We start from the raw sequence: 27,087 nt of genomic DNA on the forward strand, positions 1-27,087 counted from the left end.
TCAAAACGAGTATGCGTTTTGAGTTAGAGAGAAGGAAGCTTCAGAAATCGCAGAACGCAGTGAGCGAACGGCGGTGGATCCATCTAGGTTGTGCAGTAGATGGAGTAGTATACTTTCCCTTTTGTTTCTTTACTTTGCATCATTTTCTACTACACGTAGCAGTATTTGTATTACACAACGTGTAAGATAGCTTCGCACTACACGTAGCATTATATGTATATAATTTAGTTTAAGTAGTTTAGTCTGTACATGTTATAAGATTTTACTAGTATTATACCCGTGCGGTGCACGGATGCGATTAGAGCGAATATTTAAGCAAAGTTAACTACTTACTTTATTTAAAACAATAGAATATTGAAAATTACAAATTATTAAAAACTTCATGGTACACAACATTTGTAGTATAATTAATACTCTTAGTACCTTCGTTTGCTATCAACAGTCGTAGACCTTTAGGGTTGCTAATCCTTGAAGCCGCCACGTATAGTTGACCATGAACAAAGACCGGTTTCCTTAATAGTAAGCCAACGTGTGTCAATGTTTGCCCTTGACTTTTGTTGATAGTCATTGCGTATGATAGCATCAACGGGAATTGTCTTCTTTGAAATTTGAAAGGTAATCTTGTATCAGTTGGGGTCATTGACATCCTTGGTATCAAGACAATTTGACCTGCATTATTCCCTGAAACAATCTTTGCCTCCACAACATGATCAGATAATCTGGTGATGATAAGTCTTGTACCATTACATAGACCCATTGAGTGATCTATGTTTCTCAACAACATAACCGGAGATCCAACCTTTAAAGTTAAAGAATGGTTAGGTATGCCGGACGCTTTCAAGCCATTGAGGAACTCAGGAGTGTGCATATCAGCGAGGATACCATTGCCAGCATCAGATTTACACACAGTATCGCAGCTTAGATATGTCTTGCTTTCCGCCACATGCAAATCAGTCATATACTCATTGATTGCATTGACAATGTCTAGTGTGGGTGCCAAAATTGCCCTATTTGATATGTATTGTAGCTGGCAATCGCCTTCCTTGAACAATGGAAATGTACTCTCAACAATTGTGGCTATGTCATTACCATTAGATGGCAACAACATTTCATCAGGGATGAGAACGTTCGAATAACCATCATTAGGTCCTCCCATTGTGCCATCTCCTATAGCAGCTAGCCAAGATGCAAATTCTTGAACTGTTTTGAGATCAACTGTTGATTCTTTGTTTGCAAGTCTAAGATTCTTTGTTAACCTTAGCACTTGACATGAATCCCAAAGGTACGAAGAGTTGATTGAAGCTGAAACAATGTCTTGCCTTGTACCTTTAGGGATCACTGGCAGAATTTGTCTAAAGTCACCACCAAGTACTACTGTTTTGCCTCCAAACGTCCTGTTTTCAGCATTAGTATCAGTGAACCGTAGTAGATCACGCAATGTCCTATCTAGTGCCTCGAAGCAATGCTTGTGCATCATCGGTGCTTCATCCCATATTATTAGTTTGCACTTTATAATGAGTTCTGCCAAGTTACTACCTTGGGTGATGTTGCATGTCGAATCCTCCGTGACTGCAATTGGTATTGCAAACCTCGAGTGTGCTGTTCGCCCGCCAGGAAGCAGTAGAGATGCAATTCCACTAGAAGCTATGTTGATGACAATATCCCCTCTCGCCCAAATTTTTGCAGATAACGCTCTCCATACAAATGTTTTCCCAGTTCCACCGTAGCCGTAGACAAAGTACAACCCCCCCTTTTGGTGGTCTACGTCGTTTACTACAGTTTCGTACACAACTTTTTGCTCTTCCGTCAATTGCCTCTCCATTGTTTGACTCTCCTTTAATAATGCCTCACGGTCGTAATCAAGCTCATCCCACAACAAACGATTATCACACAGCACAGCATCATCGTAGTTTGGAAGTGGCATATGAGGGTAATCTTTCAAAGACTTGTTGTACGATTGTAACAAACGCTCTATTTCAATCAAGGCCAAATTCTTCTTTTCGTCATCGGACATACACAAATCTAAAAATTGTAGAGGACAATGTTAATTAAACATATTATGATTAAATAATATAATTGTTTCTATTAAAATATAAAACGAATTCTAATTTACCTTCTTGTTGCAACACTTTGCGCTTGTTAAATTGTACATCTTCTGCAAGATGTTGCCACACTTCATTCCACACATTTTCTGGCCGATTGACCAAGTTCGAAGTAAGTAATATGACAAACAATTTCCTCATAGACTGCGCAGTAGACCACTGGCTTGCTTCGACAATGGCGTCAATGTATTCTTTATCATCGTCTAACAAACCTCTAGCGTAACATGCATCTCGAAAAGTGGGGTATATGACACCCTTATATGACTTGATGTCCTCCCAATTAGTCGGCCCTCGAAGTACATTTAGAAGACATCTCAAGTAGTATATTTCACCACTTCCTGGAGGTACATAAAAAATTCTTCCAATTGAGAACCCCCTCTGCTTGGGATGCCACTCTCTGATATCCTTCTTCCAAACAAACTTTGTTGGCATGTCAATGTATGGCAACTGCTTCGCTAAATCAAATTTCTTGTTAGCCTCGAACCAAGCGGTGAACATACTTTGATTGACCGTTGGTCGATTCAAGACATTATCTATACGATCATCATCCTCAAAAACAACAGATTGGCATTCAGGTAGATGGAAGCTTAGTCTTTCAACTGGTGGGTACCTAAATTAGACATCGTAGCTTAAAAGACGCCAAGTAGCCTCGCACGCAGAGACGTACCTGCAATCGTAATACATTGCTATTTCATCAACAGTGTCATTTTGTTGCTCATCACTTGTGCTTTTGTAGAATTCTGCAGTGACCCTGTCGTTGCCTTTGTTCACGTACTTAAAAAGATATTTGATCGCCCTAGACTGATTGCACCACTCCACATTGATGTGTGCCTTATACTTGAGAAGCAAACATCTATTATGCGGTACCACATATCTACTATCCAGCTGCACACCATTCTTCTCCACAATTCTAGAACTTTCGCTTCGCTTGTATATCGGATACCCATCATCATCCCAACTTGATACATTAACAAATTTCTTTGGGAAGTGCTTTGAACACTTATTATTTACCATGCATGGAGATTTTGGTCTATGTAATCCACACGGTCCATGAATCATAAACTCTTCAATAGCTTTGTAGTATTCCATGTCTACCTCTTTGTCAGGAATTTCAGCTGAAATGAATTTGTCCATTGATTCTGCCGTAAATGGTGTTGACAATCTTTCCAGAAAGACTATAATGTGAGCATGTGGTAAACCGCGCTTCTGGAATTCAATGGTATATACGACTGTAAGGGCAAAGTGTTTTAAATGTTAGGTTGCACAATTGTGAATTTAACAATAATAAGTTAGTCAGCTTGATTCACAATATTTCAAAAATTAAAAAACACATACCTGCAGTAACTCTACCGAAGAGTGTGCCCGACCGTATTTCTTTGACTAAGCAGTCCAGCTTCATCTTAAACACCCTACATACAATGTCTGGCCTATCTTCAGCGTTGAGGTTGCATTTTTTCATGTATCTTTGAATCTCTGGCCACTTCGGGTTGCATGTAAATGTGATAAATAAATTTGGATAACCCTTATGTCGACAAATGGCCATAGTATCCTGATAGTTTTGGATCATATATCTAGCACCGCAAGTGAAACTGGATGGCAGTATTATTCTTTTACCTTGTTTGCTAGTATCAACTTCTCCTCTGGTCAATGCATCTGAAAGGCCCTTGTATGCTTCACATCTCAAGGACTTTTAATTATTTCTAATATACAAAAGCCTGCTGGACTCAACCATTGTGTACGCATCTACCAGGAATTGTTGAAAAAGTCTCCGTGCATATAAGATTGTGGACAAATCGTTAAATCTCTCATGTATCCGGTAAGCGAAGAACTCGCGTTGCGACACCCGACATCAACCACCACTTTTCTGCATTCGAACTTCATTGAATTGGATATCCTCTCTGTAGCCGTCTTCCCCATACGGGAAAAGAATGGGATATTGCAATGGAAGGTAAGCAGGGTTAAGCTCGTTTATCCTCTTTAGACCACCTGAGTTAGTCTCAACTAAAATATCCCTGGAACCCATATTTGGATCAATGTCACCGACAATAAGAGCCGCAACCTCTGACACCGTTGGTAGGTTGTATGTCCTTGCATCAGAATTTCGCTTACCAATTAACCTCATCCACCTGGATTTGAGTCAATATTACCCTTGGCACATCGAAATGATTTCACCAACACATTGTGTTCATCCAGGTCATGCTTTATATCTTTCACAATTTCCAAATGTAGTTCAGCATTCTTTTCACCCATGCTAATACATAATATGAAACAGGATTTTATGTTAGTTTGATTTGTTATGAAGTTTAATTAAATACACTGATTAAGTAAAAAACAACATGATAAAAATGGCGAGAAGTTACCTGAATGAACTGATCCGATTGTCAACCTCATTATCCGTGTCGTGAATGTATAATTGAGCAAATTTGGGCCTATTACCTTGTTGAGGAATTAATCCTCCAATTAGGTGAAAATTCTGTCCATGAATCCTAAAAATAGGAGGGGCATTACCAATATTTATGGATTTGTCAACCTTTGCTCCTAATGAGGTAAACGCAAACATGTTATTGTACCTCCTAATGTATCTTAAAAATTCTTTTTGTTTCTCTTTGTACCTCCTAATGTATCTTAAAAATTCTTTTTGTTTCTCTCCGTGACTAAAAAATAAGTCAAACAGCCTCTTAGGCGGTCGCATCTGACTAAAAAATAAGTCAAACAGCCTCTTAGGCGGTCGCATCATCTTAGGGAGTAAGTCAAACAGCCTCTTAGGCGGTCGCATCATCTTAGGGAGCACAATTTTCCCATGGCCACAACAACCAGAATACTTTGGTGGCACAATTTTCCCATGGCCACAACAACCAGAATACTTTGGTGTCCCGTAACGTGCACCTTTATTCATTCTCTCTTCAAACCAAAAGATTGCATTGCAGTTTTGACAAATGTTGCTCGGATCCCCAATATCGTGGTAATTCACTAATAAGAAGGAAACAATATATGATTATAAATTACCTCCATTTAAAAAGCCATATAATTTTATGACATGGATATACATTTGAATTAAAGTAATAATAATTTTCTTACCAGCGGGTTGCGGATCATTATCAACCTTGACCGTATCAATATTAGCAACCAATTTTTGTAAACCGATCACAACTGGAGGTTCAAATGTAAGTTTTTGAGAAGTTTGAATGGTTGTATTCGTCTCCAATTCAGCTTCCAAATTGCGACTAAAATCGTCTGCAATATTGGACATCGTGCATTGACTACGTTGATGGATTGTTCTGGCCAAAACTTATTAAAAAAATAAAATAAAAGTAAACACAATTACAACTTAGCTAACTTAAAATATTTTAGTTAAAAAAAAACATTGTATATAATTCTACAAATTTAAAACCTAAAATGTTACTAAGAATAATTACATTAACTCTTGGGGTACAATTTCAAATATTCCTTTCAAAATTTAGAAAACAGTTAATACGGGTATTACCTTTCAATATAAATTTTGATACCCCAACAAATACAATACTAAATAATAAAAAAGTAGATCAATACCAAACTAAAGCAATTTACTATTAAAATAATCGTATCAAAAATTGAATCTACAAATCTAAGAGTAAGTGTTGTTTGTCAAGATGGAAAACGTAATATATGGGTTGAATGCATATTGTTTAAAAGACCGAACAAATTTTAAATTCCTTTCATAAGAGACCACATGGATTATTGAAGTTAAGAAATACCGTTATTTAAGAAGGATGTACGTGTCTCCCCTGATCCCTGTACATTTGCGAATTCAGCTTCCAAATTCCGACTGAGATCAACGAATATATTGGACCTCGAGCTTTCCCTGAGTTGATGGTTTGTCGTGCCCATAACTTATTACAACAATAAAATTTGATGGTTTGTCGTGCCCATAACTTATTACAACAATAAAATCAATGTAAATGTCGTGCCCATAACTTATTACAACAATAAAATCAATGTAAACAAAATTAGAACATATCTTTAGAACATATATTTGATTTTAAAAAATAAATTATAGTGAATTTAACCAATCATTGAAAAGGTAAATGTTAATCATAATTTTTTACGTAAATTGCATTATACAATTGCAAATAAATCTAAAAATGAACTAAACATTAATAAAGAAAAAGAAAAAAAAAGCCGGGGTAATTGGTAAAATAATATTAAAATAATCATATAATCTTTAATTTCAAAGCACTAACCTGTACTCAAATTGCTTAGTGATTGCCCATTCGGCGTAGATGACGTTGCTCCAAAAGGTATTGCCTTTTCCAAATTCCGACTAAAATCAACGAATATATTGGACCTCGAGCTTTGACTCACTTGATGGTTTGTCGTGCCCATAACTTATTACAACAATAAAATTTGATGGTTTGTCGTGCCCATAACTTATTACAACAATAAAATCAATGTAAATGTCGTGCCCATAACTTATTACAACAATAAAATCAATGTAAACAAAATTAGAACATATCTTTAGAACATATATTTGATTTTAAAAAATAAATTATAGGGAATTTAACCAATCATTGAAACGGTAAATGTTAATCATAATTTTTTACGTGAACTGCAGGTATACAATTGCAAATAAATCTAAAAATGCACTAAACATTAATAAAGAAAAAGAAAAAAAAAGCCGGGGTAATTGGTAAAATCATATTAAAATAATCATATAATCTTTAATTTCAAAGCACTAACCTGTACTCAAATTGCTTAATGATTGCCCATTCGGCGTAGATGACGTTGCTCCAAAAGGTATTGCCTTTTCTAAATCATTGTAGCACATTACAGATTTCTTGTCGAATTTTGTTGTACATTGTGCTTTAGAAGGCCGAACTAATTAGAAAATTTCAAAAACCATTACATTTCTAATATAAAATACAGCAAATGTTAATGTTAAATAAATATGGTTTATGTGACTGACCGTTAGACACATCATTTAATGGTCCTCTAACTTTTGTACGTTGTACTGAAGTTGTAGCCGCTGAGAAAAAACAAATTCCAAGCATTAGACATACTCAAATCGATATAATTTGTGTTAAGTTAAGACATCTCAAGTTGAGTGTATTCAAACAAAAAGCTTTATACTATTAAATAGAAAAAATATCAAAGAAATATTTTAATTTAATGCAATTAGAAAATATTAAATTCGTTTTATACCTTCATTTGATATAAAACTTTGAGACTGGTTCTTGTTGCAACAAATTGAGGATTTAATTAGTTGACCACCTGTAAATATGAAATATTTAAAAATAGGACGGTTATAATATGTTTATGCATCGACGTTTATGAATACTTACTATGAGTTATAATGCTCAATGGTGAATTGATTGAATTTTCAAATACACCAAACACGTAGGGATCAATCAATTGCGACCCATTTCCATGTTTAGGAGTATGATTATTACTGAACTCTATGCCTGACGCGTTTTCTTTATCTGTAAAGCACAAAAAGAGATTACAATTAAAAAAGAATGTAGTAATAGTGAATTGCCGGCCTTTTAATGAAGTTTTACTTGAATTAAAGTCTAAAATTTCTACCCTTGCTATCGAACAGAATACAAATATCAATTGCCGCAACATTCATTTTAACATCGCAAATATATATTTTCTGCATAAATCTATATATAAATAGCCAAAAACTAAATCTAAATTAAAAAAAAAACAGGGGTTTCACCTGCTAAGTACACGTATTCTCTTTGCAAGAGAGATACATGTACTAAGCAAATGAAAGTGAGATAGCGAAAAGGAAAGCCTGGTGTAGCCTTCATCCAGCTTACCTCAGTTCTGTGCTCCAATCTGCAACTTTATTCTCATTCATTCTAACGGCAGATATATACACGGTATCTCACTATCGCTATCTCAGTCTCGATCTTCATCCTATGCTATTTCCTAATGCTCAGAGAATTACAACCCATCGTTTTTGGATCTACTTGGGTTCAACTGAATGATTTGGTAAGTGTTTGTTAAATGCTATATCCGCTATAATCTGGATTAAGGTATTCTATTTGAGCGTCGATTTTAGGTAAAAAATCGAAATCAATAGGGTTTTAATCTGAATTAATTTTAGGAAGTCTTACCCAACATCGCCCTAGGTTGGGTCTAGGGTTTTTGGTTTCAAGACTGTGCTGTGTGTGTCGGTTCTGTAGATTAACGGAATCGACAGCAAGGATTTTGTTTATGTGCAGAGGGGGGTTAATTTCTGTATACATTCTGTATTTATTAGTCATACCTAGCAGATTGGCTACGAATCTTCGTGAAACTCTTAGAATCCGAATGTTTATGGACACAGTAAAGATGAATATAAAAGCTATAGTGTTATAACTAATGTGCTCAGGCAAAGCACTGAGCAGAAAATGTTAATACTGAAGAATACTCAATGCGTACTTGGTATTATAGGCTGAGGGTGTTTCCTTTTACTGCCAATGAGAGCTGACTTGGTAAGTTGCTTCATTATTTGCATTCATCAATTGTAGCTGGTGTGTAAAATTTGCTTTCAAGGTATTGGGTTTTTATATTGGTGGTTGATAATCCTGTGAGAATAATAATGAATGTTTTGGTAGCCTTTATGTAAGCACTGGTATCTATTAGACTGTTGGAATACTAACAGTCTTTAAAGTAATTAATGTTGCTAGATCAATAGTAAAACTCATTTGCCAAAACTTCCTATATATGGTAAATGTGCCAATGTATATCATCTGCTTATTTTGAGTAAGTACTATCAGTTTTACTCTTCTTATTTTTCTTTTTTTCTTATTTTGGTGTATGATTATTATATCATTTTCCTTGTTGTGACTAATATGTATAATGTAGGTTTGGCAGATGATGAAATTATATTCTGATGCCTCATGATTAGCTTTTGCATTCTATGTTTTTTGTTTTAATGGTTGAGTACTAACTCAAATGTTATCCAATGACAACACTAAGCAATTCTTGAGTATAAACTGTGTAGGTATGCTTGACCACTAATAGCTTAGCTTAGCAGTTTCCATTGGTCATGTATCACAAGCTAAGTGGGGTGTCCCTAGGTGTAGTTGTGCTTATACAGTATTTTAAGCCCCAAAAATAGCTGCTAAGCTATTATAATACACTTAAGAAGAAACCACTTTTTACAGCATTTTCAGAATGGTTGTGAAAGATGCAAAAATGAGAAAAAGTCTACACTGGAGTTAATTAGCTAAGATAATTGTCTCGTTTTACCAAAATTCGACATGTGTACCTTTTGCAAATAGATGTTTGGTACTAATTTGTTGGGGTGGTTTGTTTGGTTGGTTCTGCCACTACCCCTCTTTGCTAGTCTAATTATAGTTTTGGCAACACTAAACTTAGAGTTTTGGCAATTGAGAGTTAAAGTGAACTTAGAGTTTAATGTTCCTTGATAGTCATATCTACTGTGTACTCTCCCTGTCTTCTTAAATATGATAGCAGGGTGAGTTGCAAGACTACAGTTAGATATATGGAGGGCCAGATACCTTTTTAATTCCAGCAAGATAGGAGGATATCATTGGTGACTTTGTGGCACAGCCAATATGTGAAGGTAAAGAGGTGTTGAAAAAGCTTGGTATGATAGTTGAGTTTTAATTTGCAAACTTATGTACCAAGGCACCAAGTAACATTAGTAAATCTTTTTCAGTTCATTAAGGAACTTGCAAGTCAGTATCATGGTCTAAGTATGTCTGTAAAATATTGCAAGTTCCTTAAAAGTTAGTGAGTTATTGGAAGTCAGTATCATTCTAAGTATGTCTGTAACTGTTAGTGATTCAAATATTGTTTTAATCAACTTCAAAGTTCTCTTTAAAAGTATTTATAAAAGAGAACAAAGTAATTCATTACTTAATCCTTTGTGCTCCCTAAGTGTAATAAAAATTTAGTATCATGGGCCATTTACTTAATCCCGCATTTTGATTTGCAAGTTGTTATTGTCTTTGATGCAGAAACATCTTCCCTAAGCTGGTTTAGCACATAAGCAGCGAAGTTCATATGAGCTCAGAGATAAGTCCATGATATCAAGTTATATGTAATTTATGAAAAGTATTTTAAGGGATTATGAGTTTTGTTTTGACGTGCAAAAAGAACACATGCTTGCTTACTGTTTATTGCATGAGTGGTCCCAAAATGAACCCTAGATTTCCTTCATTAGAATTGTGAATATATCAATTTCAAAAAAAATCTGTACAGAGAATGAGCTTTTCATTACAGTTGTACAACCATCCTTGGGAGTTAACCCCTAAAAAAAAGCTTGATTAGCATACTGATACAAACAGTAATAAAAACTGTCTAATCTATAATATCCTTGATAAAACTCTCTAATCTATAAAAACCTAATTCCTTGGAAGCAATCTTTAAGATATCCATAGTGTTTTGCCTCCAGTCCTCTAGCTTGCTAGATACCTGCAAAGATCACAACATAATACTATGCATAATATCTCTAATGTCAAAGTAAATGAAAATAACAGTGTCCCCAAGAGTTAAGAAGTGAATCTGAAAAATGTTTTCCAAGGTGCAATACTGATAGGAATACAGTACCCATCAGCCAAAAAAGGACAGAAATTAGTACAAAATTAAAATTACAAAAGCACTGCCCAGTATCAAAACCCTTGAACATATAAAAGTTTTTCTCAGTTTCTCAGCACTTGTCTTGGCATACAGTCAATCTATTTTCTCTAACTTCACTTTGATTTCTTTGATCTCTTTCTGCTTCTTGCCACTCTGTGTTGATGAAAATTGATCCAGCAAGCACCTCTTGACAGGTCCCTCAGTTGCATCACCAACAGCTACATGAGGCATACTTGCTATGGGACTTTCTGCTTCATCACTTAAAAAACCCTAAAATGCAAATTCAATGTAAGTACATCTAAACTCTTTGTAATGTGACAGCGTTTATTAAGTCTTAGAAATTAATCATTACGTCATACCTCCAAAAAATCATCATCACCCAGACTTATTTGCATGTTAGAGTTGCAATCATTATCTTCCAATTTCAGCAGTTCACTGCAATGTTCTTTTAGAATCTGTGGGTCATTGTTTATCCTCAGCACGGGAAATGGAGTGTTACGGTAGGATGTGTGATCTGACTTTGCTGTTATCTGAAACAGCAAAGTCTTGCCTACTAACTGTGTGATCTGCTGTAATGGCTGATTGTTCTGAAAAAAAAGATAGGAATTAGTGAAAATTAGTTAAAATAAATTTAGTAGATATTCAAAAATTAAAAAACATAACTTACCTTATTACTCTTTTCATATAGCTCTGTTGCTGGAATTCCTATCAACTCCTGGCACTCCCTATCCCACATTAAAAATGAAGCATTACCCTTCATGTCCACAACCTGTAGTGTAATCTTATACCTTAAAATACCAGTTTCCCAAGTCTGAAAACACTTGAAACATTTATTGACTCCTTCAGAAATTTTAAGTTTTTTGTAGCATCCCGGCTTCCTACAGGAGCTATAAAACCAATCAATCGGATTAACAATACCCGATATCCTTGCGGCCACCCACAAATCTCCATACTGCATTGACACAGTTAAGAATTAGACTGGATGTAGATGTGAAAACAATATCAAAGAATTTAGAATGTTTTATTACCTTATCATTGTCATAGATCTCCTTTATGGTGGTTAGTTCCATAGACTTACTGCTGGATTCATCCATAGTGTTGGTAAAACTAAAACTGGATAGGGATACTATACTTCTCATAGGTGTTTGATATCCTATGTCCGTAAGACTGAAATTCAAATATAGTAGTAACGATGAAGTTGAGTACATGTAAAGAAAAACAGAATGCAGAAATTAAATGTATAACATACACATACCTGTCCCTGAAGTTGATAAATTCTGGATAGTCCAGATTGAAAAGGACTTGAGTTACATCATAAGATGAACAGATCTTGACCTCACCATCTGAAAGAAAATGCAAAAAAAAAAAAATTAATTGAGGAATTAATTCATTCAGAATGCTTATGTGCATAATTGTAAATGCAGATTTGACTAACCTCTGAGCCCTCTTTTTATCCTACAGAATTGTATGAGAACTATCACAGGATCTTTGGAAGGAGCTTCATATAAATGCTGAATCTTGTTTACGTGGTCGTCCCAAAATGTGCAGGTTAACTTCTGGCCACTGTTTGTTTAAACACACAAATAAGTTTGTTTGTAAAAAATATAGCATTAGCATCAATAGTTTTATACTTACTGGGCATCCTCAAGCACAAAGTCTATGAGCCTAGCATTATTTCCACCAATCTTTTTTTCTTGAGGTCCATAGACTTCAACAACCCGACCAATGATATCTATCCAATAATTCAGAAAATTTGAAATAACTTGACTAAAAAAAAAAATATAGACCTAACAGCCTACCATGAGGAATGCGAATGAATTAAAAAGAATATTGATAGGCTAGAAATCTTACCAATGAGCTCTTTCTCATTTAATTCTGAATTACCTTTCAAACTATCAAAAGGCCTCAATCTGTACATAAACCAAGGGAAATTCTCTGACCTCAACTCTTTGTAAATAGTTTCATGATTCAATTGCATCATATATTCGTTCATGCTAGTCTTGTAGGTATGCCAGTTTGAAACAACGTAAAAGTTCTTGATAGTATACACTTTGCCTTCTACAAAACCCTTGCTAAACTTTGGAACAATCTTTGCTGGTATAGTTGCATGAATGACATTTCCCTATCAATTATATGGTTATTAGCATTTGCAACAGAGAATGTATGTGATATTATTTCTGCAGTACATACGTATGACTAATATGCCTAATTCTAATCTATGCAGATTAAGACGCAAAAATAGCAATACAGATTAAAAGGCAAAAACACATACCTCTGGGTCGTGTAAGACCAATTCTTGACTCTTTAGGTCAGCAGAGCCTTTCTTTTCCCGTACCAGGTAGCTACGAATTACTCTAACCTTTATTGCACTCCTATTGTTGAAGGTAGACAATCCGGTAGCCAGAGAGTACATCCCCATATTGGACTGAAGTTAAATGCGAATGGATCTCAGTTTTGGATGTTGAGATTGATTTAGCGCTTGTAATATATATTGTGATCCCAAATCCCAACTCTAAGTTTGAAACTGGCAGACTTCTACATGCTGAATAATTGTTTTTTCATTCCCGGTGCTATATAAATGAAGAGTCCTCGTTTGCCGAATCGTTGTAAACGATTCGATTTCCCCATGAACTCTAATCATGGCGTCGTTACCTTTTTTAAAACACTTTAAAACAAACGATTAATTAACGTTGTTTACCTTTCATAGTTCGACAGCCAGCGCATTAACTGCCCTAAGTATGCTAATTCGAGCGCCATTTTGTTGAGCAGCAAAACGTCACCGTTTTTCTTTGGGCGGGAATTGTGGCCTAAGTGCATTTACTGCTCTTGTTATGGCTATTTTATATTAGAGATATGATATATTTATGTAATTGATGTACTAAATTATACATTATGTATGTAAATTGTTGTATTACTTTACATACATTAACTTATATTTAATTAGTAATATTTGTTTATTGTTCTTTGTGTAGAAAATGAGAATGACAATATACCAGAAAATACAAGGCCGTTTGAAAAAGAAATTGATTTAACATCAAGTCTCAAAAAAAAAAAAAAAAACTCTTCGGTGTCTTTCAAGCATCACTATCTACCCCTTTGCGCATAATTAATTCTGATATGGATTCATTATTTTATGATCAAAAGTATCTACTCCTGTGATGATGAATTATTTAAGACTAATATTTTTATTTGTAATTTTAAGAATATTGAGCTGTTAGTAACAGAACAATGGCGGAAAGTTCATAGTGAAGAAGGAAGAAGACATGCTATATTATCTGGAAATGTGCAAGTTTACAGAATAAGAAATGAGCTATCTTAGGAGCTATTTATAGCCTACCCTTATTACTAATGTACCCTTAAAACTAACTGCCTTATTACATTGACACATGCTTAGCTGGCAGTAACACAGCTCATTTTCACACCCTCCCGTAAGCTAGAGCGTAAAAGTCTTGTAAGCCTAGCTTAGAGATAAAAACAGAGAACTGTGGCAAAGGTAATGCCTTGGTGAAGCCATCTGCAATCTGACTCATGGAAGGAATGTACATGAGCTTTATGAGACCTTGTTGCAGTTTTTCTCGAACAATATGTCAGTCAATCTCTATGTGTTTCGTTCTTTCGTGGAACACATAATTCTCTCCAATTGCAATGGCGGATTTGTTGTCGTAGAAGAAAGTGGCTGGCTTAGAAGGAACAGCCCCCAGATCACTAAGCAAAAACCAAATCCATTTGGATCTCACATACTGTCACTGCCATTGATCTATATTCAGCTTCTGAAGAAGATCTAGACACTATTGGCTGCTTTTTGGACTTCCAAGAGATGAGGGAGTCACCTAGGAAAATGCAAAAACCTGAGATGGACCTCCTTGTTTCTGAACAAGTTGCCCAGTCAGAATCAGAGAAGGCTTGCAAGTGAATTTCTGAATTTGCTGAGTAAAAAATTCCTTTTCCTGGGGCTGCTTTCAAATACCTTAAGATTCTGTGAGCTGCAGCTAGGTGGTTTTCAGTAGGTCTATCTACAAATTGGCTTAGTTGTTGTACAGCATATGCAATATCTGGTCTCGTTGCAGTGAGGTAGTACAACAACCTGCCCACCAACCTTCTATATTGTCCTGCATCTGTGAGCAAAGGGGCATCATCATGACGTAGTCTTTGCCCTGGAACCATTGGACTTGCCACAGGCTTGCTGTTTAGAAAACCAGATTCTTTCAAGATATCAAGGGTGTACTTCCTTTGGCACAAGTTGAGACCAGCAAGGGATCTTGCAGCCTCAATGCCTAAGAAGTAGCTCAATTCTCCAAGTTCCTTGATTTTGAAGGTTGAATTTAAGAACTGCTTCAACTCCTCAATAGAGCTTAGCTGGTTGCTGGCAACAATTATATCATTAACATAAACTAAGAGGGCAATAAAATAACCTGAAGAAACCTTGATGAATAGAGACGGATCAGATTTAGCTTGAGTGAAATTAATACTCAGTAGAGCAGCTCTGAGCTTTGCGTTCCACTGTCTGCTGGCCTGTTTAAGCCCATAAAGTGATTTCATTAGCTTACAAACTTGGTTTGGCTTCTCATTTTGAAATCCAGGCGGTAAAACCATGTATATGTCTTCCTTTAAATCACCACGTAGAAACGCATTGTTAACATCCATTTGCTGAAGGAACCATCCCTTTGCCACTGCTACAGCCATAAGAGTTCTAATAGTAGTAATCCTTGCAACCGAAGAAAATGTTTCAATATAGTCTATTCCGAGTTGCTGTGTGTACCCTTTGGCAACTAATCTTGCCTTATGCCTTTCCACAGACCCATCAGCCCTGTATTTTACCTTATAAACCCATTTGCATCCTATAGGAACCTTCCCTTTAGGTAGGTCAGTAAGGGCCCAAGTTTGGTTATCCTGAAGTGCTTGAATTTCTGCTTGCATTGCAGCTCTCCAACACTCATTCCGGTTTAGCTCATTTGTCACGGCTTAGCACCAAAATCACCTACAATGTTAGCTCAAGCAAGACTATCCTAAAAAAGAAAAATTGCTAATAATGAAGGAAAAGAAAAAGTAAACAAGAAATAAAGTTTTAATCTAATGATAACGTTGGGACTGCCTCCCAAGTGCGCCATGGTTTAACGTCTCCTGGCCAGACGTTGTGTGCTCTATCCTTCGAAGCACACAGATTTTGGGACCTTACCAAGCGTCCCGTGAACTTTTGCTTCAAGGAATGTCCCAAGATGGGTAACATCCTTGAATACCCACAAAAATAAAGGAAGAACAACATGCAAGGTTGGAAGAATTTTAGCACCAAACACCCTCCTTAACTCTTCNGCCTTGGTGAAGCCATCTGCAATCTGACTCATGGAAGGAATGTACATGAGCTTTATGAGACCTTGTTGCAGTTTTTCTCGAACAATATGTCAGTCAATCTCTATGTGTTTCGTTCTTTCGTGGAACACATAATTCTCTCCAATTGCAATGGCGGATTTGTTGTCGTAGAAGAAAGTGGCTGGCTTAGAAGGAACAGCCCCCAGATCACTAAGCAAAAACCAAATCCATTTGGATCTCACATACTGTCACTGCCATTGATCTATATTCAGCTTCTGAAGAAGATCTAGACACTATTGGCTGCTTTTTGGACTTCCAAGAGATGAGGGAGTCACCTAGGAAAATGCAAAAACCTGAGATGGACCTCCTTGTTTCTGAACAAGTTGCCCAGTCAGAATCAGAGAAGGCTTGCAAGTGAATTTCTGAATTTGCTGAGTAAAAAATTCCTTTTCCTGGGGCTGCTTTCAAATACCTTAAGATTCTGTGAGCTGCAGCTAGGTGGTTTTCAGTAGGTCTATCTACAAATTGGCTTAGTTGTTGTACAGCATATGCAATATCTGGTCTCGTTGCAGTGAGGTAGTACAACAACCTGCCCACCAACCTTCTATATTGTCCTGCATCTGTGAGCAAAGGGGCATCATCATGACGTAGTCTTTGCCCTGGAACCATTGGACTTGCCACAGGCTTGCTGTTTAGAAAACCAGATTCTTTCAAGATATCAAGGGTGTACTTCCTTTGGCACAAGTTGAGACCAGCAAGGGATCTTGCAGCCTCAATGCCTAAGAAGTAGCTCAATTCTCCAAGTTCCTTGATTTTGAAGGTTGAATTTAAGAACTGCTTCAACTCCTCAATAGAGCTTAGCTGGTTGCTGGCAACAATTATATCATTAACATAAACTAAGAGGGCAATAAAATAACCTGAAGAAACCTTGATGAATAGAGACGGATCAGATTTAGCTTGAGTGAAATTAATACTCAGTAGAGCAGCTCTGAGCTTTGCGTTCCACTGTCTGCTGGCCTGTTTAAGCCCATAAAGTGATTTCATTAGCTTACAAACTTGGTTTGGCTTCTCATTTTGAAATCCAGGCGGTAAAACCATGTATATGTCTTCCTTTAAATCACCACGTAGAAACGCATTGTTAACATCCATTTGCTGAAGGAACCATCCCTTTGCCACTGCTACAGCCATAAGAGTTCTAATAGTAGTAATCCTTGCAACCGAAGAAAATGTTTCAATATAGTCTATTCCGAGTTGCTGTGTGTACCCTTTGGCAACTAATCTTGCCTTATGCCTTTCCACAGACCCATCAGCCCTGTATTTTACCTTATAAACCCATTTGCATCCTATAGGAACCTTCCCTTTAGGTAGGTCAGTAAGGGCCCAAGTTTGGTTATCCTGAAGTGCTTGAATTTCTGCTTGCATTGCAGCTCTCCAACACTCATTCCGGTTTAGCTCATTTGTCACGGCTTAGCACCAAAATCACCTACAATGTTAGCTCAAGCAAGACTATCCTAAAAAAGAAAAATTGCTAATAATGAAGGAAAAGAAAAAGTAAACAAGAAATAAAGTTTTAATCTAATGATAACGTTGGGACTGCCTCCCAAGTGCGCCATGGTTTAACGTCTCCTGGCCAGACGTTGTGTGCTCTATCCTTCGAAGCACACAGATTTTGGGACCTTACCAAGCGTCCCGTGAACTTTTGCTTCAAGGAATGTCCCAAGATGGGTAACATCCTTGAATACCCACAAAAATAAAGGAAGAACAACATGCAAGGTTGGAAGAATTTTAGCACCAAACACAAGAACAACATGCAAGGTTGGAAGAATTTTAGCACCAAACACCCTCCTTAACTCTTCTATTGGAAGAATTTTAGCACCAAACACCCTCCTTAACTCTTCTAGGATGAGAATTTTAGCACCAAACACCCTCCTTAACTCTTCTAGGATGGTGTTTTTAGCACCAAACACCCTCCTTAACTCTTCTAGGATGGTGTTTACTTCCTTTTCCTCATCCTCTCTTCTCCCCCTAAAGATTTTTTCATTTGTTTCATACCATATCTCCTCACCCCCATTTTCATTTTCTAATGTGGTCAAGTCTCTCCACTCAACTTTTTCCATAAGATCAAACGAGAAAATCTCATCATTTTCTATCATCCCTTCCTCACAATCCTTTCTCTCATTTTCCCAAAAATTACTCTCACTCTCACATGAGTAAAACGAAGCATCATCCCCCTCACTCATCAACCCATTCTCACCCAAGACAAAGGATTCATCTTCCAAAAAGTTAAAGCAATCATACTCATATTTAAACAAAAGAGAATCCTTATAGTCATAAGTCAATACATCAAAATTTTTCATGGAATCATCCTCTCAAAATTTAAAGCAATCATAATCACATGTAATGGAAATATTAATGCAAGGGGAGTCATCTACACAAGTGTCAAGGGTGTCTTCAAAAAGAGCACAAGGATTTTCAAGAAGATTAGCGCAAGAAGGATTAGGAATTTTACCACATTTTGGCTCTTCATCTTCCCACACTACTTCGATGTCCTCATCCTCACTCTCCATCTCTTCCTCCTTTTGATCTTCCAATTTGAAAATTGGAACTTCTTCAAGCACCGGGGCATAACAGTCTTCTACTTCTTCAAAACTTTCCTCTTCCTTAGCATTTTCTTTTTCAACCCCTTGTATAATCCTTGGATGGGCTTCCAAAGTGGGGATGCCATCTATGATGGTGGAGTTAGCTCGGGACTCATTCATCTTCATGAGCTCCTCCATCATGGACAACATCTTCGTTTCAACTTCTTCTAATGTCTGTCCTTCCTCCCGGAGGGTAGCGAGATAGTCTTTCAATTCGCGAGGATGGTGTTTCAAAGGAATAGGTAGTATTGTTTTCTTGGTGAGTTTGTGATGGAGGTGGGTAGTGGGTGTTTAGGTGGGAATTTGACTCGTGAGTATAGCTTGGGTCAAGTTGTTTCATCATTTGCACAAGCTTACTCTCTATGTTTTGGGATATTTCTTTGGAGCTTAATGAGTCAATTTCTTGAAAATTGGAGTATTGTGAAGGGTAATTTTCTTGGAAAGGTGGAGGTGGTGTTTCATATGGATATGGGTGATGATTGGGTGTATGAAATGGATATGGATAGGGAGGTGGTAAATGGTGGTGTGGAAATGGGTAAGGGTATGGAGGTGGGTAATGGTATGTTGGTGGAGGGTAAGCATAGGTGGAATGGGGGTAATAGTGATATGATTGGGGTTGAGGATTCCTATAGGATTGTCCTCCATGATGTGGGTAATCATGGGGATTCATTTTAGCACTCTTTGGCAAGCTTACAAATGATTTTTCAACAAAAATTCCTGCACAAAGCTTAGCCAACAATAAATATTTGCAACTAAAAGTAGTTGCAAGTGAGCACAAGATATTCAAGGCAATTTAAGCTCACTTCTCAAACAAGTAACGAAAATAAGAAAACAATATAAACAAAAAGAAAGAAATTCAAGAACTCTTACAAATCTACTTCAAAAATGTCAACAAAACTCAAGAACCGTTTGTCATCCCCGGCAACGGCGCCATTTTGATGTTGTGTGTATAGTGGGAGTGAAGGTGAAGTGGTAAAACGAAGAGTCAAGACTCCCCGAGTGTCGTGTCTCTTAAGGATGGCGAATGGGAACCGAATTTATGTTGGCATTTAAGAGGTTGATTAGGTAAAAGTTACAAGAATCAAAGGGAGAGGTGTTGTTCATGGTTGGTTTTGAAGGTAAAAAGGGATAGAAAATACAAAAGGTAAAAGGAAGGAGTGCATGCCAAAGTTAAGCTAAAGGATTGATTATCGTAGGTAGCTTGGAATTGGATTTCGGGATTGATCTAGGGAGTCATGGTATTAGTACCGAGTGGCGTCACACTCAGACTCTCAATCCTCATTCGGTTGAGGCATTTTATCGAACACCTTGCCTACCACTCCTCTCGGATCTCATCCTTTCGGATTAAGAGCGGAGATATAGATGAGTTGGGCTCGTGAGAGGCCGCTATCGCGCACACTCTCACTTCCACTCGGTTCACTAACTATCCCGGCCGGAAATAGAAGCAAAGATTGAACAACATCATCCATACATTCATCAATCATACTCCCACAATACCAAGATCATAATATCAAATTATAAGCATCAATCCATAGATCAACAAGGGCACACACACCCAACTACTCTACTCTACCATAATAAACATAAATAGAAGCAATATAAACAATGCAAGAATATAAAAGAGTAAACTTTATATTAATAGAAGAGAAATTATACCTAAAGAGTTCTTGGATCTACATCTTCATCTTCAAATCCTAAATCTATTCTAAGGAGGAATGTTTTCTTCCCCAAAGGGGAAGAATTTGGAAAGGGAAATCAGATCTAAAGCTATTGGGGGCTGTTGGAAACTGATCTAAAAGACCTATAAAGGGCATATATATAGCCCCCAAAATCTCGCCCTAATAATTTCCGCGCTGTGTCGCGTCCACGCGGCTCACACGCATGTGAGCGTGCGTGGGAGCGAACCAGTAAGCAACCACGCCGCTCACACGCGTGTGAGCGTGCATGGTGAAGTTTGCTTCTTCTGTCTTCTTCTATGTTGTAGCTCTCGTCGATACGGTTCCATAGCCACCTGTCTCGCCTCATTTGGACATTCCTAGCTCCGGTTACGTCCGTTTTACTAAAGTGTCGCCGGAATGCCCTGTGAAGTGCAAGAATTGTGCAAATTATATGAAAACACACAAGATTAGTCCCTAGACCTATATGCAATGAAATTACCCTATCTTAGCATGTTTCTAGGCCTAATGGACATCTATTATAGCATATTTTACACCTAAATGACCCCTAAAATATGGCTACTTTTGGCACTTATCAGCAACATAACTACAAAAATTTTTGAGTAAAGCCCTTGTCTCAAATTTATGTTTCATCATATGCAACCAGGTTAATCTACTATAATCATCAACAATAGACAAAAAATAATATTCCCCATTCAATGAACAAGTAGAAAATGGCCCCCAAATATCAGTATGCACAAGATCAAAGTAAGTTGTTGTTGTAGAAGTACTAATAGGAAATGGGCTTCTCTTATGCTTTGCTAAATGGCAAACATCACAAATCAACTCCTTAGCAGGAAAAGAACATTGAACATCATGTAAAAATGCATCTTATTAATAGGGAAATGCCCTAGTCTATTATGCCAAACTTCTAAACTCACAGCACTGCACTGCATTTTATCAAAAAATGAAGAAAAACTCTCTTTCTTCGGGGGTGGACTGATCAAGTGATAGAGTCCTTTCTCCTCTCTAGCAAAGCCAATCATCTTCGTACCAGGTCCCTCCTGGATTAAGCATTTATCAGCCATCACAATTAAACTACATGCTGTCTGTTTAGTCAATTTACTAGCTGAAACAATATTAAAGCTAAAAGCAGGAATGTAGAGCACATTTTGTAACCAAAAACCTTCAGAGAGTTTTATATTCCCCATATGTGTGACGGGAGCATGATCACCATTGGGCATATTAACCATAGTACCCTGAACACTGACGTACTCATCAAAATAACTCAAACTACAAACTATGTGATCTGTTTCCCCAGTGTCCAATATCCAAACATTAGATTGTTTCATCAATGTATTAACGGTAGCAACAAATGTATACTTACCTTCAGATGGTTGCCCCCCTGTGGCCTTAAAGTTTGGTGTCAAACCAGAAGCTGTAGTAGTAACCGTGGCAGCAGTAGATGTGTTTGGAATAGTGTGAGCAACTTTATTTTGTATCATGGACACCAGCTTTTGAAACTGTTCAGATGAAATTCCAATGCCAATGTCTTGACCAGTACTAATTAATAGCAGGTTGATTGGTAACGGCTGATGTAGAGATTGTATTTCCTTGATTCTAAGCCTGCTTATTCTTTGACTTATAACCTGGTATCCAACCTTGTGGATATCCATGTTTTTTGTAGCATCTTTCAATCGTATGACCTGTCATTCCATAGTAAGTGCATTTTGCAGACTTATTAGCACCATTAGGATTAAACCTCCTTATATTATTTCCTGTGTTCAAGTTTCCCACAGCAGCAATCACTCCATCAGTCACTGCTTCAATAAGTGTTGCATTAGCATGTATAGGTTCCTTGCCAATATTAATGTTTCCAGCACCCTGCTGCAATTGTCTTTCTAATTTGATAGCCATACCAAAAACCTTATCTACAGGAGGCATTGGATCTAGAATAAGTACTCCTGATTTTATACTAGCAAACTCCTCATTTAGGCCTTTCAAGAAACGAATCACATTATCCTCATCTTTTTCTTTTCTGATCTTAGTAATCAGTTCACATGAACATTTAGGAGTACATTCACAGTCTGGAAGTGGTCTCAAGATGCTCATCTCCTCCCACAGAGTTATACAATGAGTGTAATAGTCAGTTACACTACATGAACCTTGCTTCAGATTATAAATTTCATCTTGAAGATCTGAAATCCTATCGGATCTGCTTGGGAGAACCTGTTCTTCAGGTCATTCCAGATGCCTCTAGCTCGTCCAATGTACATAACACTTTGAGCAATTGATGGACTAATAGACTTAAGGAGCCAAGATCTCACCATAATATCGCATCGATTCCAAGTTTCGAACTCAGGATCATCAACTTCCGGAGCCGGAATCTTGCCGTTGATCAGTCCCCACTTATTCCTCAGCTGAAGAGCCATCTCCATGGACCTACTCCATGAACTGTAATTTGCTCCTGTGAGAGGCGGACTGACGAGAACGGCATTCATATTCTCATTAATGTGGATAAACAGAGGATTACGATAGTCTTCTACACTGGTAGGTTGTTGAAGAGACGAAGTGACCGGAGCTTGGTGTTGTTGCCCTAGCGTTGGTGCCGTCGCGCTGGAGTTGCCAACTGCCGAGACGACAGCTGCAAAGCTTCGATTGCGAGGCTCTGGTACCATATTGAGCTGTTAGTAACAGAACAATGGCGGAAAGTTCATAGTGAAGAAGGAAGAAGAACTGCTATATTATCTGAAAATGTGCAAGTTTACAGAATAAGAAATGAGCTATCTTAGGGGCTATTTATAACCTACCCGTATTACTAATGTACCCTTAAACTAACTGCCTTATTACATTGACACATGCTTAGCTAGCAGTAGCACAACTCACTTTCACATAAATACTGTCAATTTGGATGAAGAACCGAATTCAAGGACACCATTAATGGAGAAGTTAATAACACATAGTATTCCACGATCAATAGGTATTCAATGGTTTATCCTTTTTTTTAATATATAAAATACATGTAAACATGTATTCAATTGTTAGTTACTGTTAATAGCTTCGTTTTTTTAATGCATGAACTTTGGTAGTAGTAAATGTATGTGATTTTATTCAAATAAAGTATTTTTGTATGTAGTGATAAATTATAACGAGAACCGTGTTAACAATAGTCAAGGTAAACGGAAGGCTACAAGCAACAACCAAATAAGAAAGAAGTTTGAACGCATGTTACATATAGGGGGTTGGGATCACCCAATTCAAGAACATGATAATGGTTAGTATATGTTTAATGAATGGTTTATGAGCATGAAAATAGATGAGGACAAAAATAACATATAATATTCACATAGATTGCCGTTTACAGTAATAAAAAACAATGAAATATATATATTGTAAGAGCCTTAAATCAATATAATATTGACTTAATTCTTATATTAAAATTAAGAAGTGTCAAACACAAGTAATGCACTCATGCATACGCCTTTACATTGTACGTCAACTACAGCACTTTTAAATACATGCGCTCAAGGTACACACAGCTCACAGTTACAAAATATTAGATTACATGTTTATATAATCCTCTTTGTCTATTGTGATAAACACTGTTGAGGCTATAAGGGACAACCTTAGAGGGAAACGGAAAGCAATTACAAGCTCTACAAATACTAAGAAAAATTTTTGCATCATGCAAACAACGATGGGAACTCAAACAAGTGTGTTAAATAGTGGTGTGTATATAAAACACTATATATTTATATAGCAGTATATAAATATAAGTGTCTAATTTAGCGATTGTTAATTTAATTAACATATTAATTCAATGCCCATGTATGTTGTAATAGGTAATGCTGCAATCTACATCCCAAGAAAAACAACAACACCAGGTAATCTCAATACGTTAACTCAAGGTACGCAAATGTATTAGTAAAAACATATGAAAAACTATATACTAATGGTTTTGTATAGAAAAATAAGGAGAAAATTGTATGCTAATGGATGGTATATAGAAGATGTTTTATTTCAATTGAATTCTAAATATATTTCTATCCAATTCTACGATTGTTCATTATTATTAACATGTGGTTGTACGTAAATTAAGTGCAAATTATATGTTTCATAGGTAATGCTTCAACAGACACCCCAATCCAAACAAATGCAACGTCCAACATCAATACGTCAAACCAAGGTACGCAACTATGACAAAATAATTATGTTCTCTTGGGATATAACCTTAATGTTGTATAAACTTTAAGATGTATAATATTTCTAATATTATAGTTATTTATTGAATTGATTCATAGTTAATTGAATTAAGCAAAAATTATTATGTAGTATGGACTGAATATACCTAACTTTATTATTTTCGTCACATATATTTAGGGCACACACATGTTACTTCTATTTTGGGTGATGTATTCAAGAAGTCTGACACCGAAATACTAAACAATATGCATATTCTGATAAGAAACTTATGTGACGACTTTGATAAAGTCGTAGAACCTAACCAAGGCCATAGTAATATTATGGAGTCATTACTTGATATTAGTTATTATTACTATTAAAAAAAATCATATCTTTGTATAGGCATTTTATTATAAAATGTAATGTTGCGCACAAGGGAATATGCAGACTTGGATGACCCGATATTCTATTGTGATAGTTGTTCTGCTATGTATTGGTTTGAGGAGCGTGTGAATAAAGGCAATATGTATGGTTCTCCAAAATATTCAGTGTGCTGCAGCCAAGGAAAGATTAGCTTACCACCCATTAATCAACCACCAAAGAAATTAATTTTCAAAAAAAAAAATTGATTTGTTCTTTAGTATTAGTGAGAAGAGAAAATGTTTCTTGGAAAACATTAGATCTTATAACATGTTGTCTTTCATATCTATGGGTGACAAGATTGACAATACCATAAACAATGGAAGTGCTGCTCCGGTGTTCAGGATGTACGATCAGAATTTTCACCTAATAGGCAGCATATTACCACCGGGCGTTAACAACCCGAAATTTGCACAGTTATATATTCATGACACGAAGAATGAGATAAACAACCGTATTAGTTCAGTGAGGTTGGTCAAATAAGTTTTTACTATTTTTCTACGTACAGCTCTACATAACTGAACCGTGAATGCCTTTTTATGTAATGTGTCTTTTTTTTTTTTTTGTGTGTTCACAGGCGTGAAGATGAAAAATCTAGCATCCACGTTCACTACAAAAAAACGCGAAAATAACGACGGATTTAGCGACGGATCTATTCCGTAGCTAATTTAACGACGGAATAGCGTCAACTTAGTGACGGATTAATTCTTTTAAATAAAATAGATCTCTAGCGACGGATTTGCGACGGCTGTTGCGACGGAATAGTTTTGTCGATAAATACGTAGCTAATATTAGCGGTAAATTTTCGCGCAAAACTTAGCGACAGATTAGCGACGGATTAGCGACGGATTTTTCGCGGGTTGATTTTATAATTTTAATTGCTACAAATTAGCAACGGATATAAAAATCCGTCGCTAGCATTCAGAACGGGTTTCATTTTCTTTGTTATGTAGCGACGGATATTAGAATCCGTCGCTAGGTCTAGCGACGGATTCTAATATCCGTCGCTACGTTCAAAGGTAGAATCATTGTAAATAAAATATAGCGACGGATTCTAATTGCCGTTGCTAAGGTGAAACGCATAATTTTTGTATTATGAAATCTAGCGACGGATTTCAGGATCCGTCGCTATGGATAGCGACGGATTTCAGGATCCGTCGCTATGGATAGCGACGGATTTAAGAATCCGTCGCTACGTTAAAACGCGGAACTTTTGTCCAAAGAAATTTAGCGACGGATTTTATGATCCGTCACTAAGTTATAACTCTGAATGTGTGTCGTATGAAATATAGCGACGGATTTTAGAATCCGTCGCTAGATATAGCGACGGATTCTCTAATCCGTCGCTAAGGTTATGAGTAATACGGAGTATTAATTTTATTTTCTAAAATTTCCTCCGTGTCCGTCGCACACGCCCTAAAAACGCAAACTCCCTAAAATCCCTAAAATTTTCTCCCTCCACGCATCGATCGCACCTCTGTCCGTCGCACACGCCGCGGAACCCTCCGTCGCACACGGCCGCCGGAACCCTCCGTCGCACACGCCCGCCCTAACCCTCCGTCGCACATGGCCGCCCTAACCCTCCGTCGCACACGCCCGCCCTAACGCCCCTGTTCGCGATTGCGATTGCGATTTACGCCCCTGTCCGCGCCGGAAGCTGGAAGGTGGAAGCGCCGTTTGCGAAGCTGCAATTTTCGAAACGCCGTTTGCGAAGCCCCGAGACGATTGCGAAACTGCCATTGTGAAACGCCGATTGCGAAGCTGGAAGCAGGGACGAAGCTGTCCTCCAACACCATTTGCGAAACGCCGTCCCTGTCCTCCAACACTCTGGATTTTCTGCCGGCCACTGGTATGTGTATTTAATTTCGCCCTTTTAGGTTTACTGTTTTAGGTTTAGTGGATTTGAAAAAAGGTTTACAATGTTTGAGCTTTTGTCATCCGTTATCAAGAAAATGCCACACTGTTTTTGGTTTAACGGTGTCAATTGATCTGTTATGATAAATGGTCATTTCAGTATAAAAGTTTGTTTTGCTTCCATTTTTTCTGATTGTTTGTGTGTAGTTCTTGTTGTACTATGGTTAATAACATCAAATCATGTACTTATAAAGAAACAGAAAACATAGACAAATGTGGTGTGGATACACTTTAAGTTAATTGTACATAATTGAGGTAAATACCTGCTAGCCATGTCAAGATCCTGCATTCATT

The 27,087-nt window shown here is 37.0% G+C and overlaps 3 protein-coding genes across 3 annotated transcripts; all 3 read right to left on the bottom strand.

Annotated features, from left to right (window-relative positions):
- Positions 1 to 361: 361 nt before the first annotated feature.
- On the bottom strand, positions 362 to 3,645 carry LOC116003677. Its single transcript, XM_031243617.1, has 5 exons — positions 3,438 to 3,645; positions 2,770 to 3,331; positions 2,114 to 2,712; positions 1,265 to 2,022; positions 362 to 928 (listed from the first exon to the last, which is right to left on the bottom strand). The coding sequence occupies exons 1-5, from the start codon at positions 3,643 to 3,645 to the stop codon at positions 362 to 364; spliced, it is 2,694 nt and encodes an 897-aa protein (XP_031099477.1).
- Positions 3,646 to 10,769: 7,124 nt separating this feature from the next.
- Positions 10,770 to 13,095, bottom strand: LOC116003769. Its single transcript, XM_031243732.1, has 10 exons — positions 12,949 to 13,095; positions 12,528 to 12,798; positions 12,312 to 12,408; positions 12,112 to 12,239; positions 11,932 to 12,019; positions 11,705 to 11,843; positions 11,573 to 11,628; positions 11,344 to 11,464; positions 11,036 to 11,263; positions 10,770 to 10,946 (listed from the first exon to the last, which is right to left on the bottom strand). Exons 1-10 carry the CDS (start codon positions 13,093 to 13,095, stop codon positions 10,770 to 10,772), a joined length of 1,452 nt encoding a protein of 483 aa, XP_031099592.1.
- An 8,024-nt stretch (positions 13,096 to 21,119) lies between these two features.
- Positions 21,120 to 26,675, bottom strand: LOC116004069. Its single transcript, XM_031244031.1, has 4 exons — positions 26,517 to 26,675; positions 22,507 to 22,961; positions 22,075 to 22,315; positions 21,120 to 21,983 (listed from the first exon to the last, which is right to left on the bottom strand). The coding sequence occupies exons 1-4, from the start codon at positions 26,673 to 26,675 to the stop codon at positions 21,120 to 21,122; spliced, it is 1,719 nt and encodes a 572-aa protein (XP_031099891.1).
- Positions 26,676 to 27,087: the final 412 nt, after the last annotated feature.

The sequence above is a fragment of the Ipomoea triloba genome, chromosome 1 (genome assembly GCF_003576645.1).
Source record: "Ipomoea triloba cultivar NCNSP0323 chromosome 1, ASM357664v1".
Classification (NCBI taxonomy): domain Eukaryota; kingdom Viridiplantae; phylum Streptophyta; class Magnoliopsida; order Solanales; family Convolvulaceae; genus Ipomoea; species Ipomoea triloba.

Excerpts from the sequence above, each read along its gene's own strand:
- LOC116004069 (XM_031244031.1), bottom strand. The coding sequence starts at position 26,675 with ATGGTGTTGGAGGACAGCTTCGTCCCTGCTTCCAGCTTCGCAATCGGC. Across the intron at positions 22,962-26,516 it reads CTTCCGGCGCGGACAGGGGC|CTCAATATGGTACCAGAGCC; the intron begins GTAAATCGCAAT and ends TGTTACTAACAG. Across the intron at positions 22,316-22,506 it reads TGGAATGACCTGAAGAACAG|AAAAGAAAAAGATGAGGATA; the intron begins GTTCTCCCAAGC and ends TACTAAGATCAG.
- LOC116003677 (XM_031243617.1), bottom strand. The coding sequence starts at position 3,645 with ATGGCCATTTGTCGACATAAGGGTTATCCAAATTTATTTATCACATTT. Across the intron at positions 3,332-3,437 it reads CTTCGGTAGAGTTACTGCAG|TCGTATATACCATTGAATTC; the intron begins GTATGTGTTTTT and ends TTGCCCTTACAG. Across the intron at positions 929-1,264 it reads ACCTTTGGGATTCATGTCAA|ACATATCTAAGCTGCGATAC; the intron begins GTGCTAAGGTTA and ends GCGGAAAGCAAG.
- LOC116003769 (XM_031243732.1), bottom strand. The coding sequence starts at position 13,095 with ATGGGGATGTACTCTCTGGCTACCGGATTGTCTACCTTCAACAATAGG. Across the intron at positions 12,799-12,948 it reads TGGTCTTACACGACCCAGAG|GGAAATGTCATTCATGCAAC; the intron begins GTATGTGTTTTT and ends TATAATTGATAG. Across the intron at positions 12,409-12,527 it reads AAATGAGAAAGAGCTCATTG|ATATCATTGGTCGGGTTGTT; the intron begins GTAAGATTTCTA and ends ATTATTGGATAG.